Genomic DNA, 25,290 nt, shown 5'->3' with positions numbered 1-25,290 from the left:
AAACGACCTTATCTGAAACAAACACATTGTATAATATCAAAACGTTTTTAGTCTTTTTTAAAAAGCAAAAACTGAAAAAACAACATTAGTTACATTATTTACATTTGGTATCCCACCTAATAGATACACAGCTTTTGAAATCTACAATATTTTACATTTTGGTCATCATTTAATGCTATTTGCATTCCTCTTGCTTTAACATTTTAATAGCATTTGTGATATATCATGTTTAACTGAAAGCTTTGGGTTATGTATTTTAAAGGAATATCTCTTTTTGACTAAATAGTTCTGTAAGGGCCTAATATTTGCAAAATTAGCTTGTTACCCGAAGCAATGATCCTCCTTAATCATTTTAAAATAATGGGTAAAGATGCATCTTTGTAAATATATTTTGAAAACTTGGTTAGTGTATTAGAAACAGACATCAGAAACTTAAAAACTTATTTCTAGGACTGGCATACACTACAGCGAATTACTTCAAATGTTACTGTAGAGCATTTTTTAAAATATGAAGAATATTGCTGTTCTCTCTGAGATGATCCCTTTTTTACAATGATGAAATTAAACACATTTTAAAAGTCTTTTAAATATTATATATAGCATTCCAGAATTACTGAATGAATTATAAAAATTACAGATATTTCTGTTTGGGTAAAAATCTCTCTCTTAATCTCTAATAGTAAAATAAGCAATCTACCAGTCAGGGTTGAAATATATAGTATTTGAACTACTGTTCTATATATTTCAAAATTCATGTTTTATATTTGTCCTAGGAAAACTTAGCCTTCTATGAAGTGAATCACTTAATGATATTATTGCTTTGGATATAAAATTGGCCTCAGAGTATTATAGCCTGTAAGTAAATGCTTCATTCCCCACATACCCCTAACCCGCCAGAAAAAAACAAAAAACAAACAAACAAAAAAACCTACCAGTAGTCTAGTACAGTAGTGAGCAATCTTAAATTAAAAGCTATTGTTTACACAGAGCAGAGGAAGATAATTTTCATGTTAAAGCAGTTTTCAACATCAAACATCTAAGGAGTTAAACTGTAAATGAATTACCTTTAAACCTGGTCTTCACAGTTACATTGCTTTCTGAATGTAGCATAATGTGACATTATGCTACCACATTTTTAAACGGTTTGAATGATAATTATTTTACATTTCATGAATGATAGATGAGCAAGTTTAATTATATATGTATTAGTTCCCTTAGTCTGGGAACTAAAATGCTGTAGGGTTGTTCTGTTGCAAAGTAAATGCTAAATAAAGTTTATCTCAGAATGAAGATTACCCAAATAATTATAGCCTGAAAAGGGTGATATACCTTCAGATGAGCTTAAATCATGGCCCAAATACAGATAACTTAGTGTAGAATCTAGCCTACTGAATAAATTTATTATTTTTTTGTTTGAGACAGAGTTTCGCTCTGTCACCTAGACTGGAGTGCAGTGGCTCAGTCTTGGCTCACTGCAACCTCTTCCTCTCAGGTTCAAGTGATTCTCCTGCCTCAGCCTCCCGAATAGCTAGGATTACAGGCATGTACCACCATGCCCAGCTAATTTTTGTATTTTTAATAGAGACAGCGTTTCACATGTTGGCCAGGCTGGTCTCAAACTCCTGACCTCAACTGATCTGCCCGCCTTGACATTCCAAAGTGCTGGGATTACAGGCGTGAGCTACCACACCCAGCCAACAATTATTTTTTAAATATAGCAAGTAATACAAGCAATAGAAAATGTTTCAATTAATAGAAATTAAAAGAATTATAAATAAATCTAATGTATAATTCTCAATATTCCTAATTGCTTGCAAGTGTCCATTGGATAACAGCGTAACAACAAAGGACCCCTTTAAAATGCATTGTTTTTCAGCTTTATTTCAAATGCTATGTAGCATAAGAACCTAGCAGTCAGACATCATTTTTTAGCTATGAAAAATATGAAACAAGGCATATTCTAAAATGCTGAAGGAATTAATTGTCCTGTTAGATAACAAATACCTGGATGAATGAACAGAGTGATTTATGGCTTAAAGTGCTTGGGTCTGATCATCATCTTAGCCTCTTTGAAGGAGGACTTGTAGCCACCAGGATGTGCCTCACTTACACCAGGCCAGGTGCCCCAGAAAATCCCATTACGGACACCTCTGTATTTTTGGTGATAATATTTGCCATTTAAGTTTGCAGAAAGACACGCATCAAACCACCAGCCTGAACTGTAGTACAGCCCACAGTTCCCAGAAGGATATCGATCATTGTCTTTATCTGGGGTGGTGAAAAACTTCAGATCATGGTTGTAATGTTTGTTGAAACGTAACGCATCTCCAGCTGTGCCGTTATAATTACCAACGTGTAAACGGTATTTGAGAAACTCATTGGCCACGTAAAACTGATCATACAAGGCATATAGTTTGACACCATTAAAGTCTTCAAGATCTATTCTCAGAATCATTTCCTTACTCTTGGTCAGAAGATGAATTTTATCGTTCCCCAGCCAAAATTCCCGTCTGAGGTTTCCAAAGCCTGCTTTGTAGTCTTGCCATGTTCTGGTGAAGTTGGTGCTCCCATCAAGACGTGCCTGCAGCACTGTCCAGCCTCCCCCCATGGTCTCCATGTCACAGTAAACTTCAAAGCTACGATTTTTGGGATCAGGTGTAACTCTGTAGGTCTCACTGCTTCTTTTGCCTATTGCATAGTAGTCAGAGCAATCTTTATATATTAGATGTTGAACTGAAGAGGAAGAAAAGGAAGGCATTGGATCTTGTTAATAGAAACCATGCATCTGAAGAATTCTTTATATGTACAAAAGCAGTTTGATAATTCAATCAATGGCAGTAATGAAACTTTACTAAACTTACTTGAACCTGTTTAGCAAATGCTTGTTAAGGCCTCAGAAAAAGAACCTGATGTTATGAAGCAGAAAGGACCTCTAATATACTCTTGGTTGGTAGTAATAATGACAGCATCAACAGCAAACAACAATAAGAAAATAATAAATTACAGTTTTAATAATTTAGTGTTGTTTAGTGAGGCCTACCTATATGTTCTAGGCATGCTGCCAGACTGGATAACATTTTCATACTGAATCTGAACATTGACCTTATGATGTAAGCATTACTGCCAGTCTGTATGTGAGGATATTTAGGCATAAAGGTCAGTGGCTTGCCCAACTTCACACAAGCTTTAAGTGGCAAAGCCAGGACACTAACTCAGATCTGGCTGGCAGCAAAGCTTTGTTCTCAATCATTGCATTCCTTGGTCCTAAAAATCAGATGATTCCTACTCTCCCAGAACTGTATTCCATGCATACAGAGGAAGCATAGGCTTCTATTGTCTTTCACCTAAAGGGGCTGATAGCCTCTAGTGTCAGAAGGTTTTATAGGATATATTCCAAATGATGTGTTAAAATCCTAATGGATAGGGTTGATCATAAATTCATGTTTATTTTACTTGACAACTATATAAAGAAGCTCAAGTGAAAAAGAAATATCTTTTTCAATAATATACCAATATTCTTATTCTGTATTATCTAGGAAAGTAGCCACTATTTCACATGTTGGGTTTCTAGAAAGAAACAATAGGTGACTATTTTGAGGATAAGCATAATAATCAGTAACAAAGTTCTGTATGAATCAAAGACATATTTACTCCTAGATAGTTTTTGTTAAAATGTGTGACAAATAAGGTAAATTTAATATGAGATACCCTAAGGCATACAAATCTATCCCTGTATATTTAGAGCTCAGAATATTCAGTTATTTCCCCCAAAACATTTAGAAGAAAAATAGACAATAGAGTCTTGTTCATATCATGACAAGTTGCCATGCAGCATCTAATCTAATGTATACCCACAGATGTCACCTAAGAGGTGAACCTCAGATTCGCAGTGTGCCATATACATTCAGATGCAGGTTGCCAGAAGTATTAGCAACAGAGGTCATTGAAAATATGACCCTTCCCTCCTTCACTGGCAGATGCCCTGGGGATGGAGCATGCCTGAGATACTGTCTCTAAATGAAAGTGATCTCCACCCTGTCCCTTCAACCTCACATTCACGGTAAGTAGAGCTCCAAATGCAGAGATGGCTTTCCCAAGTATAAGGAGACAGCAACAGTGGTCCCAGTGACTCAGGTGAAAAGCCAAGGTTTGGGGAGCCAATGCCACTGTTAGTTCATGGGTGGAGTAGGCGATTAAGTCTGTGGAATTTCACATGTGTTTATTAAAGTTAATTCAAGTAATTTGGATGATGAGGATGGGTTCGACTTTTATCTGCTTGAATTCTAACTTCAGGTAAAAGAGAAATAAGAATATATTCCTTCCCTTAGTGGCATGCCAAAACTCTCCCCTTAAAACATTTTTTGTGCCAGTAGGTCTCAAAGCAAAAATGTTTGCACACATATGAAACTGCTTTTATTCCATCTGTAAACTCTCCCATTTTCTCCAGATAGTTGGGATTAAGAACTACAGATTAATTGCTAAAATCTTTCAAAGACCTCTTTAGCCATGAGAAGTGGCAGTGAGCCAATCACAAGAAAAACTGATTTCCAACAAACAAGGCACAATTGTGAATCTTATCTTTATTGTTTTCAAACACCTCATTGAAGAGACAAGTTAAATGCACTAAAACATCAAGAAATTCTCTCTACTTCCGCTTGCATGTAGGTCTGGCATTAGCAAATAAGATCTTAAAATTGAAAGTGACTTCTAGTGGATACAAAACTATGATTTTTATAATTAGGTCATATATTATTTATGTGGTCATATTTGAGAAGATAATTACTTTTCCTGTGCACCTTGATAAATAAAAGACTTAATCTGTCATCTATTTAACTTAGATTAATGTTTATAGATACTCTATAACATTTATGAACATATGATAAGAAAACATTATTATACATACCTGGACGTGACTGTATTTGTTCTTGGCTGGGACACTTTGAACATTTGCCATCCAAACTATTGACAACAAATGTTAGATTTGCCACTTTGCTGTCAACATAATTTTCTATGTTGTTCATATTTACAAGATTCAGCTTCTCTAGGCGACCATGAAGTACATTGATCTCCTCTTTGGCATTCTTTAGCTCAGAGGACAGCTTGTTAACCTCACTCTCTAATTCTCTAACTCTGTTATCACCAACCTCTCCCGGGGCTCCTGTACTGGGTAACAGCAGTCCATTTCTGCCTGGGTCTCTGTTGTCATCAGCCTGCAGCTTGCAGTCTTGGCAAGATTTCTTTAGACTATTTACGATTTCCTTGAGGTTCTGGACTTCTTTGAACACCTCCTCGATCCTGCTGAATTGCTTCGGGAGCTGAATAGTCAAGGGGGGCAGGCTTACCTGGTAGGGGCACTCCCCTGCCTCTTCGCATTTCCCTCTGCTTTCTAGTCTCACTGGGCAGACGTCCTTTGCTCTTTCATCTTTAATTTCCTCTGTTTCATTGTTTGCCACAACCAAAAAACTGTAAGTGGCAAGAACAGCTGAGCTCAGCCAGTACCAGTTAGCCAGCTTCATCTTTACAGTGCTGCTCACCCCAGCAGGGAGTGTGCAGAGCTGGAGCTGCTTTAATAGCGGCAGCTGCCTGAGTCAGGCTTTCTGTGTTCCCAGAAAAGGGTGGGAGCGTTTGCATCACAAGTTTTAGAAACGCACAGGAAGAGGAGATAGCCCTCATCAAAGGCAGTTTGCCAAAAACTGTAACTTACTCTCAACAGAAATAACATGCATTGAAATTATTATAGTCAAATGTACGTAGTCAACAAGAATCACTTTCATACTATATTTTATCAAGCATAAGAAAAGTCTTACATTTCTAAAATAATTTGGTATACTTATGCTTGAAGTAAATAATTATACTTCACTGGAAAAACAGTTTTTAAAGATAAAAAGTAAGAGCTAGTTATCCAAACTGTCTGCAGAACAGAAACGTTACTAAAATGAAAATGGTCCTTTTTTCTTCTTAGAATGGGGCATGGGAGAGCCTGTATTTTCTTCATGTTGGACTTTCAGGTGAAATCTTAAGCACTTTTAGAAGTTTCTAAGTATAACAAAGTACAGCTTTCTGACTATTGTAATTGACTTTTGCTTCATCTACTTGAAAAAGAGAAGAAAACTAGTAGAGAAAAAAGTGCTACTTTCTATTCCTTTGTCTGTAGCATAGTGTATATAAATGTCTAAGTGCCTAAGACCCATTTAAAAGGACATCATTGTCTTTCATCAAAACCAATAGCTGCCTCCTTTGCCCTTGGACATTTTGGTAATTGTACTGTCATCTTCCACAGCCGCTCAAATGTGAATCTTTGAGCTATGCCAGTCTCCGTCCTGAACTTCTCTTGCCTATAACATCTTTGCCCTTTCTTTCTGCAGGTAGCCCTGGCAGGCCGGCCTCTTGCTTCTGTCTCCACGCTGGTTCCTCCATCTGCTCTCTGGGCCACTTGGTATATCAGCTTGTTCAAAACGTGCAGTACTAATGATAATCATTTTGTAACTTTCTCTTCAGAGGCTGAAGTCAGGAAAGAGGAACAGCTTCAATTAGAGAAACCACCTCCTTTTAATTTGTTTTGCATGTTGACATCTCATAAGATTTCTTGTTTAAAAAGGGTTTTTTTGCTTCAAAAATAATTTCAAAATGACTGACAAAATGACTGACATGGGCAAAAATCTAAATGTTTTATTGTATTACTTAAAACACTCTGTAGCCTATATCATATTTGTTTCTTTAACCTGATTTCCTGTGACTTTTCTATATATCCTCTTAATTTTAGCCAAATCCTATTCACGTTCTCAAAATGTTGGCAGACTCTCTTTACACTTCCGTGACTGTATTTATTCTCACATACTCAGGAGACCTGGCTTCCAACCCTAGTTCTACCTCTGATGGTATAAACAAATCATCAACGTTACTGAGCCTTTGTTCCTGTAGCTGTAGCGGAGGAATTTAGCTATATCTTCCCTCGTACAGGAATGATAGTTACGCAAACTTGGAGCACTTGGCTGGGCGTGGTGGTTCACGCCTGTAATCCCAGCACATTGGGAGGCCGAGGCAGGTGGATAACCTGAGATCAGGAGTTCGAGATGAACCTGGCCAACATGGTGAAACCCTATCTCTATTTAAAAAAAAAAAAAAATTAGCTGGGCGTGGTGGCGTGTGCCTGTAATCCCAGCTACTCAGGAGGCTGAGGCAGGAGAATTGCTTGAACCCAGGAGGTAGAGGTTGCAGTGAGCCTAGATCATACCACTGCACTCCAGCCTGGGCAATAAGAGTGAAACTCCATCCCCCCACCCCCACCCCACCCCCCAAAAAAGAAAAAAAAAAAAAAAACTTGGAGCACTTAAGAAAAAAAAATGCAGTGTATAAATGTAACATTCTTCCCAAACAAATTGGTCAAACATGTTCTACACACCTTATGACTTATTTTCTTCCATCTTCATACAGCTCTTTCAAAAATTGTTTTTCTCTTCATTCCATTCAATATATTCAATTTTAGACAAAAACTTTTTAGCTAAAAATATCTATTTAATCCCCTAACTCCTAACCTCATTTCTCTCTCTTCACCTATTTTCAAGCTGTGACACTTCCCTTTTGGGAAGTAAGAAATGAAACAATAGATAATTTAAAAAAGGAGAAATGGTGACAACATAGGTTTAAAAAAACATTTTGTCAAGTAGAAATATATAGGAAAGATATTTAGTTTCTAGTCCTTAAGGGCATTGTTAAATGTCCTTGACTGACTAGAGTATAAATCCCTACATTGAGTTAGTAAAGTATTTATTAAGGATCTTCTGTGTACTCAGCACTATGCTAGAGCATATATAAGATGCATGCCATAGGCACTTTCATTCACTCATTCATTCCTCATACATATATTGATATCCTATATATTTATTCATTATAAATTAACTCTGCGCCCTCTGCATGCAAAGCCCCTATTCCAGGCACTTGGTCCACACTGGTGAACAAATCAGACAAAAATCCCTTTTTCCTTCTTAAAAAGGGGCATTAAGGACCTGGTATTTTCTTCACGTTGGACTTTCAAATGAAATCTTAAGTACTTTTTAAAGTTTCTAAACCTAACAGAAGTGTAGCTTTTGGACTCTTGTAGTGGGCTTTTGGTTCATCTGTTTGAATCAGAAATTTGCATGTCAAGCACTGCTGCTGGTTTTTGGCTAGTCACACCGCAGTTAACCAAGGGCCAGTGGCACAGTTCCACCTAAAAAGCTTGGATGCACTTTCAGAACTGGCTTCTGTCCCTTCAGGATCCATAAAAATTCCCCGACATATGGGTACAGAACTGCTCTATTGACCAGTTTCATTGACACTGATAGGTGATCTGCTAGGTTCTCGGTTTAGAAAGTCATTTGGCCACTGACTGGAAGGCAGATGCTGAGTGACTACTGCGTGAAAGAGGCTCGACTCCCCTAATAAGTGTATAGCTCATGGTGGCAGGGTGTTGTGCTGCCTCAACAGTTCCTACCTGCACTTGCAGATGAGCAAAGAAACGGCTCAAAGCCATAAATGACTTGCCTGGTCATTTTACAGTTTTCAGTTCTGGTTTTAGAGTTTTTAAGAGACAGCTGGAATTTAAACTTGTATCCGATTCAAAGTTCATATCTTTTCTCTTTGCCACATTGCCACGTAGGAGGAAAGATAACATGGGGAGGGTATGTTAGAACTACGTGGAAAGCCTGTGCTTAAAGCAATGCTTGGATAATGGGGAGCCACTGAAGGTTTTTGAGCAAGGAAAATAAAATCCTTTCCCCCACCCCTAGGATTACTTTTGGGAATGAATCTTCTGCTAGAAATCAGTGGCAAATGGCATTTTAGGTGAGAGCTAGTAGTGTGGTAGCAGGCACTAGATAAGAGGTGAACCAGTGTGGAGGCAGGAGGGGTAGGAAAGGAGATGGAGGCATTATTGCCAAGGCATGATAGAAGCCATGGGATCTGATAAGTGGTGAGAACTAGAAGGAGAGGGAGAACTCTGAAATTTGCCTCTGATTGCAGTTAGATGATAGCATTCTAATGACAGAGGTAGCAGTAGGTTGGAGAGATGGTAGTAGTATTTCTCTTTTCAGTACATTGGGTTTTAAGTATTAACAAGCCACCAAATGGAAATATCAAGCAAAGAGTGGACATCTAGGTATGAATATTGACACAGAATAGATGTGGATGTCAATTTGAAATCACAGGAATCAATAGGATGGCCAAAGAAATAGGATGAGAACCAGGACAGTACAGGAGCGTCATGAATACCAGGAAAAGAGAGGGTTTCAAGCAGGACTAGGCCATCAGAAAATCGAAACCTGAAGAGCTGACTTGTCCTTCAGTACTAGGAGTTCCCACCCTGTGACTTGACCTTCTGCCTCTTCCCTCTTGCTGAAAGCCCTTCTGGATTCTCTCATGCTGAGCCTACCCTGACTCCTAGTGTCGGCTGCTTATTCCTCATGGCAGTGTCAGAATCTTCCTTTCTACCCCGAATCCGTCCTTGACCCAGCACTGACACATTATACTCACTTATAGACTTGTTTTTTAGATTTAAACAAATTATTTAACACCAACACATGGTGGAATTTTAAAGTAGCAAGATTTATTTCTATAAGCCACATATGAAATTTTACTTTCATTAGCCTATATTCACATGTTTAGACTTCCTTTTTGCTTACACAAAGTATATTTAAGAGAGGATCTGCGTTTTCTATACCTGGATCAGATTCCTAAAGTAAATTTTTGTTTCCCCTAATAAAGTTTTTTTTTTTTCCCCAAGGAAACCCTTTGTGTTTCTACTTGTACCAAAAGAAGAAAGTAAATTTAATGATAGTCATATTTATAGTATTGAGAGCCTTTCATTGATATTAAGCTTATTAATTTAACATTTGTAGTTTCTGATTTATTAAACTCAGAAACCTTTAATTGCTCTTTAAAGAATATGTGCTTTTCTGATAAGAAAATTAAAACATTCACTTTTTAAACTACTTAATTTGAAATGTCAACAGTAAATATTTATTTTAATATTCCTTAGAGGTCTTAGTCCTTGTTCATTATAAATTTTGTGAAAAGAATTTTAAAAAATGATTTCCACAACCCACAGAACAAGAATTGCCTGATTTTGGTTAAAGCTAGAATAATAGTTGGTAGGCTCTGTGTATGACTTGCAGGTACTTCATTCTGGCATAGATGAGATTTTCAGACTAGAAATCTTCCAGTATGGACCTTCAATGAAAGATCTATTATGGGAATCCTTCAGATTTCTGGATCAACTGAAGTATAGGGCAGAAACATACAGATATCCACTATTAATGAAACTACAGAACATAGTTATCCAATATGCTAATGGCACAGGTCTTAAGTGGGAGTATCCAGGGCCTCTCAGATTGAAATTTTATGGAACTGGAATATTCCACAAGAGTCTTGGAAAGTTCATCAGTCAATACCTATCAACAAAATCAATTCTTATGTACTCCACACCAAGCCAGGATCATGAAGGATCCAAAATGTTCATGGGATATGACATCTAATTTACTGTAATTTCCCTAAATTTCCAGAGACTTAGGAAGTTTCATATAACCAGCCAGGTGCTGTAGCTCATACCTGTAATTCTAGCACTTTGGGAAGCTGAGGTAGGAGAACCACTTGAGGCCAAAAATTCAAGACCAGCTTGGGCAACATAGTGAGACACTGTCTCTACAAAAAAATTAAAAATTAGACAGGCATGCTGGCGTGCACCTATAGTCCCAGCTGCTCAGGAGGCTAAGGAGAAAGATCGCTTGAGCCCAGGAATTTTTATTTCTTGTATTGGAGATTGATCTTAAGCTGCTGCTTATTTTCCCAAAACAAAACAAATAATAAAATCAAAGTAAAGAAATTAGGAGAATCCAGTTGTGGCTTTCTACATCTTGCCTTCATTTCTCATATTCATGATAGTTGTTTCCTATAAAGTCATTGTGAATACTGAATTAGCAAATACTGAACCATTGCTCCTAACATTAGGTTTCTAGGAGCCTCTGGTCACATCATTTTTGTTAACCAATCAATATATAACCTTATTTTAAGTGTGTTTCTGTTTAAAGACACCCTATTTAATATATGTTATTCATTCATGTAGAACTAACTCATGGCCAGCAGAACTATAATTCAAACCTGAAAGAAGTTTATCTAACATATGTGTTTTTTCCATCACACACATCACAGCCATCTTGAGCTTAAGAACTTGGGCATGCTGGCTCACGCCTGTAATTCCAGCACTTTGGAAGGCTGAGGTGGGTGAATCACTTGAGCTCAGGAATTTGAGACCTGTCTGAGCAACATGGTGAAACCCCATCTCTACCAAAAATACAAAAAATTAGCCAGGCATGGTAGTGCACACCTGTGATCCCAGCTACTTGGCAGGCTGAAGCAGGAAGATCACTTGAGCCCAGGAGGCACAGGTTGCATGAGCTAAGATCATGCCACTGTACTCCAGCCTGAGCAATACAGTGAGACGCTGTCCCAAAAACAAATAAACAACAACAACAAAAACCCCTCTAGGCAGCACTTCAACACTACACTCAGGGGCCGTTTTGTTTTATTGTTTCTTAAAATGTCTTTTATTTCAGCCAATTTCTCCAGATAAGTCAGAGGCCATTTTAAACAGTGAAATCACCAACAAAAAGCACAAGAATGTGAAAAACATGACACTAATTAAATAGACTGCATAGTGGATACCAGTTTGCAGTATGAGATCTAAAAGAAGGCAGAAAGTTGCCTTCTTTGACTTCAGCTGGGTATTTGGCAGATCAACATATTTGCCACCCTGTGCATGCCCATAGATGATCCAGAGGTCCCACAAGTATTAATTCTAGGGTTACAAATAAATTTTAGACAGTAGGCAAATCACAAAGACAAGATCCATGAATAATAAGGATTGACCATATATTGTTACAAAATCCAGGGCTTTAAATTCTTGAAACTGTCTATATATTTATTCTAAGATGCTTAATTTGATTTTACCTGCTTATCACTTGTGTTTTTTGGGGGGTTTGTTTATTTGTCTGTCTTTGGCATTTTGAAATAACATATAGCCAGGGGCACTGGCTCACACCCGTAATTCCAACATTTTGGGAGGCCAAGACAGGCAGATCACTTGAGGTAAGGAGTTCAACCAGCCAGGCCAACGTGGTGAAACCCCATCTCTACTAAAAACATAAAAATTAGGCAGTGTGGTGTGTGTCTGTAATCCCAGCTACATGGGAGGCTGAGGCAGGAGAATCGCTTGAACCCAGGAGGCGGAGGTTGCAGTGAGCTGAGATTGCACCACTGCACTCCAGCCTGGGTGACAAAGTGAAACTCCATCTCCAAAAAAGAAACATACATATATAAACATGAATTTATATAATATATAACCTATTACATATTTATGTATTATGTGTTATATAATGTCATGCCATATATAACATTATGAGATATGTTATATAATCCATTAAATATAAGTTTAGTCATAAAATATAGCTTAGAAATTTAATATTTCAGTTTATTCACAAATAATAGTGTTGCTGAAACAATTAAACTACTATGGCAAAGTGAAAATATTAAACTACGAATTTCCCGCTAACTAAATAATTTCATGCCAATGCATGTCTTTTAAATGCTGGTCATTGCATTCTTTGAAATTCTTTTTTTTAAAGATTCTTAAGTTTATCTTATGAGCCATAGATGTCATCATGTGAACTCTCAATAAATGTTAATTGAAAGGCCATTTCCACTGTGCTGGTAACTAAAGAAAATTTATTAAATGGAGTAAATGTTGTAGTTTTAACAGTAAACATTGGAATACATGGGTATCTCCTCATCTAAGTTCTTCTAAGGAAGTCTTTTAAAACATGATTTAAAGTATAACATTCTGAGGTATAGCATTATCTTATTTATTTTTTCTTGTTCTACTTCTAGTTTGATATTTTGTATGATTTAAGTCATTTTCTGTTATTTGCAGTGAAAACTTTTCAGGGTAGAAAAACTACTTCATGATTATTATCAACAGATGTAAAATTGCTTGACCCTTATCTTATATGAAACTACCCACCATTATTTGACACAGCTTTTTCTGCTTGTGTATTTAACACAAAATTATTTTGATAGTGTTTATTTGTAGGCAGTATTTTGACAATTGATACAAAGTTCAGCTGTAACAATTGCTATTGCACAAGAAAACAGCAAAATAGACACATAAATTGTGTCAGTCATATACAAATAGAGATTTAAAATAAATCATTTATTACTGTGATCATCTCAAAAAATAGAAAGATATAATAGAAAAAAAGAGCCTTAGGGTGTTAGTCATTGAATATATGTTCTTAGTGAAGAGCCTTCCAGTAACTTTCTTGCCACTGAACTAAGCCTTAACAAGCTAGGCCTTAAGTTTCTTATCTGTAATATGAAATGGTCTGATTAGAGATCTGTAAGGTCCTTTTCAGGTGTAACATTTTATGATTCTAAATGTTATTAATTAGAAGCAATATAGCAAAGCAGATCATCAAAATATAAATTCATACTGTACTTTAAATCATTAATTCCACTAGAAAATGTACAGATCTACTTCTTTTTAGCTATTCATCCATTCAACAAACACTTACTTTGCATTTATTGGACTAGGCTGTATACTAGCCCTGAGATTAATAAGGGTGAAAAACAGATACATCCCTGACTTTGTGGTGCTTTAAGTTGCAGATGAAGGCATTTCAAGCCAGACCCAGCCTTGGGCACAGGCAACACCTTATGTGGGGTTCAGTAAGGACACCTTTTCTGAACTCCTCAATTCCCTTTCACTTTGTCACATCATTAGGTTCTCCTTTTGCTAACTCCAAAATGGACATTTTTAGAGTCATTAATTCCAAATTAGACCACAAAGTTGGCACAGTATCTACGGTCATGAGTCTGCTAATGACAGGAATACGTTCTGAGAAATGCAGTGTTAGGCAATTTCTTTGTTGTGCTAATATCACAGAGTGCACTTAAACCTAGATGGTATAGCCTACTACACACATAGGCTATGTGGTATAGCCTGTTGCTCCCAGGCTGCAAATCTGTACAGCATGTTATTATACTGAATACTGTACACAAGTGTAACACAATGGTATTTGTGTATCTAAACAGAAAAGGTACAGTAAAAATATAATCTTATGGCACCACTATCCTATATGTGGTTCACTGTTGACCAAAACATCTTTCTGCAGCACATGACTATAACTATTGCTATGTTAGATATATGCTGCCTGGACAGAGAAGATAGCTTCCTCTTTCTGTCCTTCATTCTGTTTCTCTTTGTCTTTTAACATACTTCCCTAACTACTGCCACTCCAAAATCTCCCATTTACAAATCAGAGAAATGAAGGGTCTCACTCTGTCACACAGGCTGGAGTGCAGTGCCATGATCACAGCAGCTCCCTGTGGCCTTAACCTCCTGGGCTCAAACAATCCTCCCACCTCAGCTGCCCAAGTAGCTGGCACTGCAGGTATATATATGCCAGCATGCCCAGCTAATCTTTTTAAGAGATGGGGTCTCACTATGTTGCCCAGACTAGTCTAGAACTCTTGGGCTGAAGGAATCCTCCTGCCTTACCTCCCAAAGTACTAGGATTACAGGCATGATATCTGGGCAGGGACACAAAGCCAAACCACATCATTTCACCTCTGGCCCCTCCCAAATCTCATGTCTTTCTCACATTTCAAAACAAAATTATGCCTCCCCAACAGTTCCCCAAAGTCCTTAACTCATTCCAGCATTAACTCAAAAGTTCAAATTCAAAGACCCATCTGAGACAAGGCAAGTTCCTTCCACCTATGACCCTGTGAAATAAAGAACAAGCTAGTTACTTCCAAGATACATGGGAGTACAGGCATTGAATAAACACACCCATTCCAAGAAGGAGAAATCAGCCAAAACAAAGTAGGTACAGGCCCCATGCAAATCCAAAACCCAGCAGGGCAGTCATCACATCTTAAAGCTCCAAAAGAATCTCCTTTGACTTCATGTCTCACACCCAAGCTACACTGACACAGGGGTGGGTTCCCAAGGCCTTGGATAGCACCACCCCTGTGGCTCTGCAGAGTACAGCCCCTGCACCTGCTTTCATGGGCTAGCATTGAGTGCCTGTGGCTTTTCCAGGTGCACAGTGCAAGCTGTTGGTGGATCTACCATTCTGGGGCCTGGAGGACAATGACCCTCTTCTCACAGCTCCACTAGGCAGTGCCCAGTGGGGACTCTGTGTGGAGGTTCCAACCCCACATTTTTGCACTGAACTGCCCTAGTAGAGGTTCTCCATAAGGGCTCCACCCTTGCATCAGACTTCTGCCTGGACATTCGGGCTTTTCCATACATCCCTTGAAAGCTAGCCAGAGGCTCCAAAACCTCAATTCTTGCCCTCTGCATACCCACAGGCTCAACACCATATGGAAGCCATCAAGGCTTGGGGCTTGTACCCTCTGAAACAACAGCCCATGCTGTACCTTGGCCCCTTTTAGCCATGGCTGGAGCTGGAGCAACTGGGACACAGGGTGCCATGTCTCAAGGCTGCACAGAACAGTGGGGCCCTGGGCCTGGCCCACAAAACCATTTTTCCCTCCTATGCCTCCAGGCCTGTGATGAGAGGGGCTGCTGTGAAGGTCTGTAAAATGCCCTGGAGACATTTTCTTCATTGTCCTGACCATTAACATTCAGTTCCTTTTATGCAAATTCCCACAGCTGACTTTTAATTTCTCCCCATAAACTGGAAGTTCTTTTCTACCACATGGTCAGGTTGCAAATTTTCTAAACCTTTATGCACTGCTTCCCTTTTAAATATAAGTTCCAGTTTCAGATAATCTCTTTGTGTACACATATGAGTGCATGCTGTTAGAAGCAGCCAGGGTACATCTTACATGTTTTGGTGCTTAAAAGTTTCTTCCACCAGATACCCTAAATCATCTCTCTCAAGTTCAAAGTTCCACAGATCCCTAGAGCAGGGGCACAATGCCACCAGTCTCTTTGCTAAACCATAGCCAGAGTGACCTTTACTCCAGTTCCCAATAAGTTTCTCATCTCCATCTGAGACCTCCTCAGCCTGGACTTCACTGTCCATATCACTATCAGCATTTTGGTCACAACCATTCAACATGTCTCTAGGAAGTTCCAAAATTTTCCTCATCTTCCTGTCTTCTTCTAAACCCTCCAAACTGTTCCAACCTCTGCCCATTACCCAGTTCCAAAGCTGCTTCCACATTTTTAGGTATCTTTATAGAAATGCCCCACTTCTCTGGTACCAATTTTCTGTATTAGTCCATTCTCACATTGCTGTGAAGAACTACTTGAGACTGGGTAATTTATAAAGAAAAGAGGTTTATTTGGCTCACAGTTCCATAGGCTGTACAGGAAGCATGGGTAGGGAGGCCTCAGGAAACTTACAATTATGACCGAAGCAAAGAGGAAGCCAGCATGTCCTATATGGCTGGGGCAGGAGGGAGAGAGTACGAAAGGGGAAGTGCTACACACTTCCAAACAACCAGATCTCATGAGAACTCACTATCCTGAGAACAGCAAGGGGGAAATCTGCCCCCATGATCAGCTTCCACCAGGTCCCTCTCCCAACAGTGGGGATTACAATGCAGCATGAGATTTTGTCAGGGACACAAAACCAAACTGTATGAATCTTTTAATAGTTTTTAATCTTTTAAAATTGTGAAGTATATTAGGTATACATTAAGGTATCTATAAGTGTATAATTCAGATCAAATACCCAAGTAACCACCACCCAGGACAAAAAATGAAACATTACCTCTCAGTAATTCCTCTTATGCCCCCTCACCCACTCTAACATAGCAACTATCCTAACTTTTATTATCATTTTTTTCTTGTGACTCCTCATAGTTTTACCATCTAAGCATGAATTTCTAAACACCCTCCTTTTGCTGTGCCTGTTTTTTAAACTTGGTGTAAATAGAATCATACAAAATATATTTTTTTGTGTCTGGATTATTTAACTCAATGTTATATTTGTGAGAGCCATCGATATTATTGCATGTATTTTTCTATTGTATGTTTAGTCCTCTATCTGTTGTATCTCTAATTGACATTAGGATTGTTTCCAGTTTTCAACTGTTACACATAATGCTACTTGAGCATTCTTGTACATGTCTCTCCGTATACTTGTACATGCACTTTGAAGAGTTATTCACCAAGGAATGGAATTGCTTTGTTACAAGGTTCGTGCTGCTTCTACTTTATTTTTATTTATTTTTATTTATTTATTTATTTTGAGACAGCCTGGGTGTCACCCAGGCTGGAGTGCAGTGGCATGATCTCAGCTCACTGCAACCTCCACCTCCTGGATTCAAGTGATTCTCCTGCCTCAGCCTCCCGAGTAGCTGGGGTTACAGGCATGCTTTTTCACGCCTGGCTAATTTTTGTATCTTTAGTAAAGACGGGGTTTCACCTTGTTGGCCAGGCTGGTATTGAACTCCTGACCTCAAGTGATCTGCCTGCCCCAGCCTCCCAAAGTGCTGAGATTACAGATGTGAGCTGCCGTGCCCAGCCTATTTACTCTGTTAAACACTAACTTCAAACAAATAGCCAATGTCATGCTTAATTGTGAAACTCCAGGAGTGTTCCCATTAAAATCAGAAATAAGGAAAGGGTGCCTGGTATGACCATGATCATTGCATATAATTCAGAAAATGTTTACCAAGTCACTTAGAAAATGATGCATACATATGGGAAAGAACAAATGACCATTTTCTGTAGCTGACGAAATGCCTACATAAAAATACAAAATAATATTGTAGTACAATAAGATGACCAGTTACAATATAAATATACAAATATATAGCTTTCCTATTTAATAATAACAAGTTAAAAAACATATTGAATAAAAAATCCCATTCACAGTGATATGTCTCAAATAAGTAAACAAACAATAATAAATAAACAAAAAAGAATAAAAGAGTAAATTCTCCATGGTTATTGGCTAAGCCTGTAAGTGTCATTAGCAGATTCTAGCCTACAGGGCGAGAGGTAAGGTAATGTGGTAATGTAATAGAAAATTGTGTTTAAGAAGCTGGACCATTTGTCCCATAAATTTTTCCATAATCTGGATTTTGCTTATTAGTAAGCCTGTATTTCCATTATATTCATAGAGCCTTAGTGCATAAATGTTTTATCCAGGTCACATTTACATTTTTTTCTTCCTTTTTTTTTTTTTGCCAAGTCTACTTTCTAGGTGGTGCCATGAACTTTGTTTTTTGTTGTTGTTCAGGCTTTTATTAAATTTTGTTATTGTCACATGTACATATTTATGGTTTACATAGTGATGGCTTTTTGTGTGGTGGTGGTGCTGGTGGTGGTGGTTTGAGGCAAGATCTCACTTGGTCACCCAGGCTGGAGTGCGGTGGTGCAATCAGAGCTCACTGCAGCCTTGACTTCCTGGGCTCAAGCATCCTTCCACCTCAGCCTCCCAAGTAGCTGAGTCCACAGGTGTGCACCACTATGCTTAACTAATTTTTTTTAAAACCTTTAGTAGAATCAAGGTCTTACCACTTTTCCCAGGCTGGTCTTGAACTCCTGGTTTCAATCAGTTCTCCCACCTCAGCCTCCCAAATTACTGGGATTACAGACATGAGCCACCTTGCCCTACCCATAGTGATATTTTGATACATATAATGTATAGTAATCAGATCAGGTTAATTAGCATAGCTGTCATCTCAAACATTTATCATTTCTTTTTAATTATTTTAAATTCAGAGGCTATATGTGCAGGTTTGTTACACAGGTATATTGATATAGCATAATGCTGGGTTTAGCCTTCTATTGGACCCATCACCTAAATAGTGAATATAGTACCCAGTAGGCAATTTTTAGACCCTTGCTGCCCTCCCTCCCATTCTGAAGTCCCCAGTGTCTATTGTTTCCATCTTTATGTCCATGTGTACCCATTGTTTAGCTCCCACTTATAAGTTAGAAAATGCAGACTTTGATTTTGTTTCTGCATTAATTCACCTAGGACAATGGCCTCCAGCTGCATTCATGTTGCTGCAAAGGACATGATTTCATTCTTTTTTATGACTGCATAGTATTCCATGGTGTATATGTACCATATTTTCTTTAGTCAGTCTTAATTGATGGACACTTAGATTGATTCCATGACTGCTATGGTGAATAGTGCTGCAATAAATATAGCAGTGCAGGTGTCTTTTTGATAGAATGATTTCTTTTCCTTTGAGAATCCCAGTAGTGGGAGTGCTGGGTCAAATGGTGGTTCTATTTTTAGTTCTTTGAAAAATGTCCATGCTGTTTTCCATAGGGACTGAACTGATTCCAACCAACAGTATATAAGGATTCCTTTTTTCCCACATCCTTGCCAGCATACTATATTTTGACTTTTTAATAATAGCCATTCTGATTGGTGTGAGATGGTATCCCATCGTGGCTTTCATTTGCATTTATCTAATGATGACAAGCATTTTTTCATATGATTGGTCACTCATATGTCTTCTTTTGGGAAGCATCTGTTCACGTCCTTTGCCCACTTTTTAATGAGGTTATTTGTGTTTTGCTTGTTGATTTAAGTTCCTTGCAGATTCTGGATATTTGTCCTTTGTCAGCCTGATAGTTTGCAAATATTTTTTCCCGTTCTGTAGATTGTCTGTCTGCTCCATTGATTGCTTCTTTGCTGTGCTGAAGCTCTTTAATTTAATTAAATTTCATTTGTCAATTTTTGTTTTTGTTGTATTTGCCTTTGAGGTCTTAGTCATAAATTTTTTTTCTAGTCTAATGTTTAAGAGTTTTCTTTTAGGATTTATATAGTTTGAGGTCTTACATTTAAGTCTTTAATCCCTCTTGAGTTAATTTTTATATATGGTGAGAGCTAGGGGTACAGTTTCATTCTTCTTCATATGGCTAGCCACTTTTTCCAGTACCATTTTTTGAGTAGGATGTCCTTTCCCAATTCTTTCTTTTTGTCAGCTTTGTTGGAGATCAGTTGGTTGTAGTATATGGCTTTATTTCTGAGTTCTCTGTTCTGTTCCATTGATCTGTGTGTCATTTTTGCATCAGTACCATGCTATTTTGGTTACTATAGCCTTGTAGTATAGTACGAATTCAGAAAATGTGATGCCTCTTGGTTACGTGAACTTTCATCAGGAGGCACTTGATATTGGTTGTCTCCTTTTTAGTGATGTTACCTGCTATTGATAATCCTTGCCTGGGTCTATTAATTCATTAGGGATTTTAAATGACAATATTATAATACTATTATTTTCTCTTCATTTATTAATTAGAATCCTTCTAAAAAGAGAAACTTCCACTCAGTTATTTGGTTACCCTGTTGTAGAGGCATGATAAATGCTTGATTTTCAAGTTTTCAGAATGATTAATTGATTCCCCAGTATCCTTCAAAGGTGAGAGGTGTTGGGGGGTGTTTTTGGTTTTTTGGAGTTCTTTTTTTAAGTATTACTGTGAACTCATTTACTTAAACATAGTTATTCCCATCCTTTGTAATTGTTAGCTCATTGCCAGTCCTCCTGGCCCATTTTTGGGGTAGTGGGAGCCTTTTGACATGACTCCAAATCGCTTTGACATGATTCTAGTAGTCTTGGGTAGATTTTTTGCTTTCTGATGTGATAGAAGCATTGGAGGCTTATTTGTTTCCATGCTGAAAACTTGGAATCAGTCATTTCTCCAAAGGAGCCTCTCCTTTTTCTTTAAGTGGGAAATGGTATTTAGAGACTAGAATCTCGGAATAAGAGGCACTCATTGCTGCTAGGTTAATCTCTGTTTCTATGCCTTTTTAATGACAGAACTAGGAAAGATAATGTATATGTAAAATACATCATAATATTGCCAATTCAAAGTCAATAATTACACAGGGAATTTATTTTACCTCTTCAGTCTTACAGATGTCTCTTTTCTCCACATCAAAATACTAGTTTTCAATGACATTATGTAATTATTCATTGACTTTATCACACAGTGTACACATAACTGTTTCAGAATAACACTACTACCAACAAAGTGATTATAAAAAAATAGTTGCAGGTCTTTTTGTCCTTAGGGTAAAATCTACTTAGGATTCCTATTCAAATCGGAATGGTTCCTTTCCATGAAGTTATACTTTGATACATAGTTATATTCAATTGGTTTATTTTTTCAAATTCTAATAATTGCTTCTTAATTTAATAAAGTACTACATTGTTCTAGATCATATCTACAAAACAAAGTATATTTAAAGAATTCTAGCTTGTATCCCTAACCACCCCCCCAGCCTGTTTCCTCCTTCTTCCTATAACTCATTTTAAGGTTTATCCTTTCTTTATATTTGTAAATGTCATTTTTTAATTCATAGTATAGCTTCTGTAATTTAGGAAGATTTGTGCTTTTGTTATAATGGTTATTTTTATATTCATACCATTATATAATGACTTTGTCCCCTCTTTTTTTGTAATTTTGACCATTATCTCTTAGTTTTATACAATAAGTTATAGTGCAATTAGCTTCGTCACCCTCCATTCCTCACAGCATTAATTTGACATAGTATTCTTCTTTGGATAGTGTCCACCTCCAGATGGTCTTTTATGCCTGCCAAACTGGGCTACCTAAAGTTTTCTAAATGTGCTTCACACTGTCTCTATGCCATCAGCAAGATTATGTTATTCATTTATAAAAACTAGTAAGTGAATCAGTTATAGAATCAAGTCCCTACAAAGCCTCAGGCCAGCTTTGTGACCTTGCTCAAGTTTCTCAACCATCTTGAGTTTAGGAATATACTGGTGAAAAAAAGATGGAAATGGACCCCTCTTAATGGAATTGTCAGTCTCTTATCTCACTGGAAGCCAGAAATTATGCAATTTCTCAAGTTTATTTTTGTCTGGATAACTCCTCTCTTAGAATCCCTAGTCTGCTGGTGCTTAACTTCCCTGGAAATAATTTTCTCATTTGCCTACATTACTGGATGTTTACTTCCTATTTGGCTCAAACCTTTGCTAAAATAACTGCTGGGGCAAGTTTTTCAGAAGTTGTCTGCATTTCCCTCACAAATTATAATTTGCTTTTTTGTCAAAGCTCATAAAGTACGGTGCCAAAGGGATCATTAACTGCAAGGATAACAGATAAGAGAAAGGTTTTCATGTTAATTGAATGTTTCCTGTTTTTCAGCCCTAACATTTAGCTGACCAACACATTTTCTCACAGTGTCTTCATAATCCTTTTAACCTTTTTTTGTTCTATGATGTATGTTTTGTTGTGTTGAAAGTACATATTAATATCCAAGTAGCAAAATCTTTTACTATAATTTTAAAATATTTTGATTAGTGAACCAAGGATCACATTCACATTTATATGATCTTTTCATTAAATTATCAAAGGTTAATGTGGAAACAGTAAGAAAATCTCTAGAATTTTAAAGTATTAAGTTCTAAACCTCAAATGATACAGTCATACAGCCTTATGCTCAGGTAGGTACAGAGATAGGCAAGAGAGACAGACACAATCCCAAGGAATAAGACATTCCAAAAAGCTTGTGCAACAGTTTTAGAACCAGGGAGCCATTCTTTCAACCAAGTGAATGACATTTTCTACACACACACACACGTATACACATATGTATACATATGTATATATGTATGTATACACATATGTATACATATGTATATATGTGTATGTATGTGCATATATATGTATATGTATACATATGTATCTATGTATATGTATACATATGTATATATGTGTATGTGTGTATATACATACACACATATATACATATATGTGTGTATACACATATATATACACAGGTATACATATATAAAATAGAAATTCAGCTACATACTCATTTGTTTTAGAAACAAAGAGCCATGGCATTATAAATATATATGAAAATATATACATATTTGTGGAAAAAGTCAACTACAATTTCAAAATATTTTCTACATATATATCCTTATTAACTATATACACACACACAGGCACACATATATGTATATAGAGAGAGAGTTATATAAATATATAGTTCTATATGGGTGTTGTCATGTGTTACTTAAGAGGGATATGTTCTGAGAAAAACATTGTTAGGCCATTTAATCATTGTGCAAACATCATAGAGGGTACCTTACACAAACCTAGATGGTATAGCCTACTACACTGTTAGGTTATATGGTGTAGCCTATAGCTCCTAGGATACAAGTCTGTACAGCATGTTACTGTGCTGATATTATAGGCAACTGTGATACAATGGTAAGTATTTAAGTATCTAAATGTATCTAAACATAGAAAAGGTACAGTAAAAATATGGTATAAAAGAAAAAGACATACCTGTATAGGGCACTTACTGTGAATGGAGCTTGCAGGACTGGAAGTTGCTTGCGGTAAGTCAGTGAGTGGTGAGTGAATGTGAAGGCCTAGGACATCACTGTACTGTGCTATAGTTTTATGTAACTGACAGTGTAATAAGTTTGTTTACACCAACATGGCCACAACCACATGACTAATGTGTTATGCTACAATGTCAGGACAACTACAGTGTCAGTAAGCAATAGGAATTTTTCAGCTCCATTATAATTTTATGGAACCACCATTGCATATGTGGTCCATCATTGACTGAAATGTCATTTTGCAGAACATGACTGTATGTACGTATGTGTGTATATTTATATACCTATATATAAATTATAACCTTTGTAATTTATATGGTTATAATTTATATATAAATTTTATGTATTAAATATTATATGTAATAGATACATATGTATGTGTATATAAATTATAAAGCAAGATCCCAATCTCAAATGCCCACAGGCCCATAAATCTATCATGAGTGAGTCAAATAGTTGTCTTGGTATGTGTGCACACATTGAATGAATGGGTCAGACTGTGCCCCTTTTTAAAAGCGTACTCTTATGGTAGCTCTGAAAGCCAGTCTCTGCTAAATGCCACTTGATTGCTGCATTTGCAACAGTGAATCCAGTGGAATATGAATCCAGTGTCATCAAATGTAATAATTTTTGAAGAAAAGTGAAAAACTCTGATTTTTATGGTAAAACCTACCAATTCTCTCCCTCTCTCTCTCTTTTTTTTTTTTTTGGCAGGGTCTCACCCTGTCACCCAGGTTGGAGTACAGTGGCATAATCACAACTCACTGCAGCCTCCATCTCCCAGGCTCAAGCAATCCTCCCATATCAGCCTTCTAAATAACTGCTATTTTTTTTTTTTTTTTGGTAGAGATGGGGTCTCACTATGTTGCCTAGGCTGGTCCTTCACTCTTGGGCTCAAGTGATCCTGCCTCCCCAGCCTCCCAAAGAGCTAGGATTATAGGCATCAGCCACCATGACTGGCCCCAATTTTTAAGTGTTGCCGATGAATTCTCTATTTTTTTTAAAAAAAAACTTGTGCACGCTAAAAACACCTGCAGAGTGTAGTTATACTGTTGGTTGTTAATTTGCAATCTGTGGCATGAAATACACTACCATGACATGAGTAAGGTCTATCTTACATATTTTAAGGGATTTAAATACTATCTTACCTTCTTTTTCTGATATAGAAATCATAGAAATTGTTTATATATCCCTAAACTGTTATAAACTATCAGTAATAACTGGAAATGTGGCCTTTCCATGAAATGAGGCAATTTGTTTGCCAGAAAACACATTAAAATATTTTGTAATGGTCAATTTTGTGAACTAGAAACAGCTGTGTTTGGTGAAATGTTTGTTAGAATCTATTTTTTAAACTTAAAAAAGTTTCCTTTCTACTTTGTTTAGGTATCAAAGTTTGGTATCAAATGAAAAAAGTTCAAATTATACTTATGTATGGTTCTTATTTTTAAAAAACTAAGATAAACTGAAGAACTGTGTCTCTAAATATCATACAAAACAGATTTCTTGGAAGACTGTTAATTTCTGAATATTCCACCCTTTTCCAAGGAAATTCCAGGATAATCTGTTATGAAATTATGATGGGAAATAGCTATTTTCTGTTACAAGTCAATTATAGCATTTGAAGAAATTTATTTGGTAGCTAACTGGTTCACATTAGTACATCAACTAAAAGATTCTGAGGCTCTAACTTTAGAACTTTTAAATGTAACACTTTATTATTGGGAGAGCCAGCCCCCAATATTTAAACATAGGTTCTTTTCTATGTTCCCTAAGTGTCGGCTAGTCTGAGAAATAAAGAGTACAAAAGAAATTTTACAGCTAGGTCTCCGGGGGGTGACATCACACGTTGGCAGGCTCTGTGATGCCCCCTGAGCCGCAAAACCAGCAAGTTTTTATTATGGATTTCAAAAGGGGAGGGAGTGTATGAAT

General features: G+C 37.1%; 2 protein-coding genes across 5 annotated transcripts in view; one reads left to right on the top strand and one right to left on the bottom strand.

Annotated features, from left to right (window-relative positions):
• CCDC146 (coiled-coil domain containing 146) overlaps positions 1–25,290 on the top strand; it is a 204,337-nt gene that overhangs the window by 66,799 nt on the left and 112,248 nt on the right. The window lies entirely within an intron of this gene.
• FGL2 (fibrinogen like 2) lies at positions 1,864–5,607 on the bottom strand. The gene is made up of 2 exons (XM_007982378.3): positions 4,904–5,607; positions 1,864–2,733 (listed from the first exon to the last, which is right to left on the bottom strand). The coding sequence occupies exons 1-2, from the start codon at positions 5,514–5,516 to the stop codon at positions 2,027–2,029; spliced, it is 1,320 nt and encodes a 439-aa protein (XP_007980569.1). The 5' UTR covers positions 5,517–5,607; the 3' UTR covers positions 1,864–2,026.

The sequence above is a fragment of the Chlorocebus sabaeus genome, chromosome 21, assembly GCF_047675955.1.
Source record: "Chlorocebus sabaeus isolate Y175 chromosome 21, mChlSab1.0.hap1, whole genome shotgun sequence".
In the NCBI taxonomy this organism is placed as follows: Eukaryota; Metazoa; Chordata; class Mammalia; order Primates; family Cercopithecidae; genus Chlorocebus; species Chlorocebus sabaeus.
The sequence above is the reverse complement of the archived record's forward strand: the minus strand, read 5'-3'. Positions and strand labels throughout refer to the sequence as shown.

Coding starts and splice junctions, on each gene's coding strand:
- FGL2 (XM_007982378.3), bottom strand. CDS start 5,516: ATGAAGCTGGCTAACTGGTACTGGCTGAGCTCAGCTGTTCTTGCCACT. Junction 2,734..4,903: donor ACAAATACAGTCACGTCCAG/GTATGTATAATA, acceptor CTTCCTCTTCAG/TTCAACATCTAATATATAAA.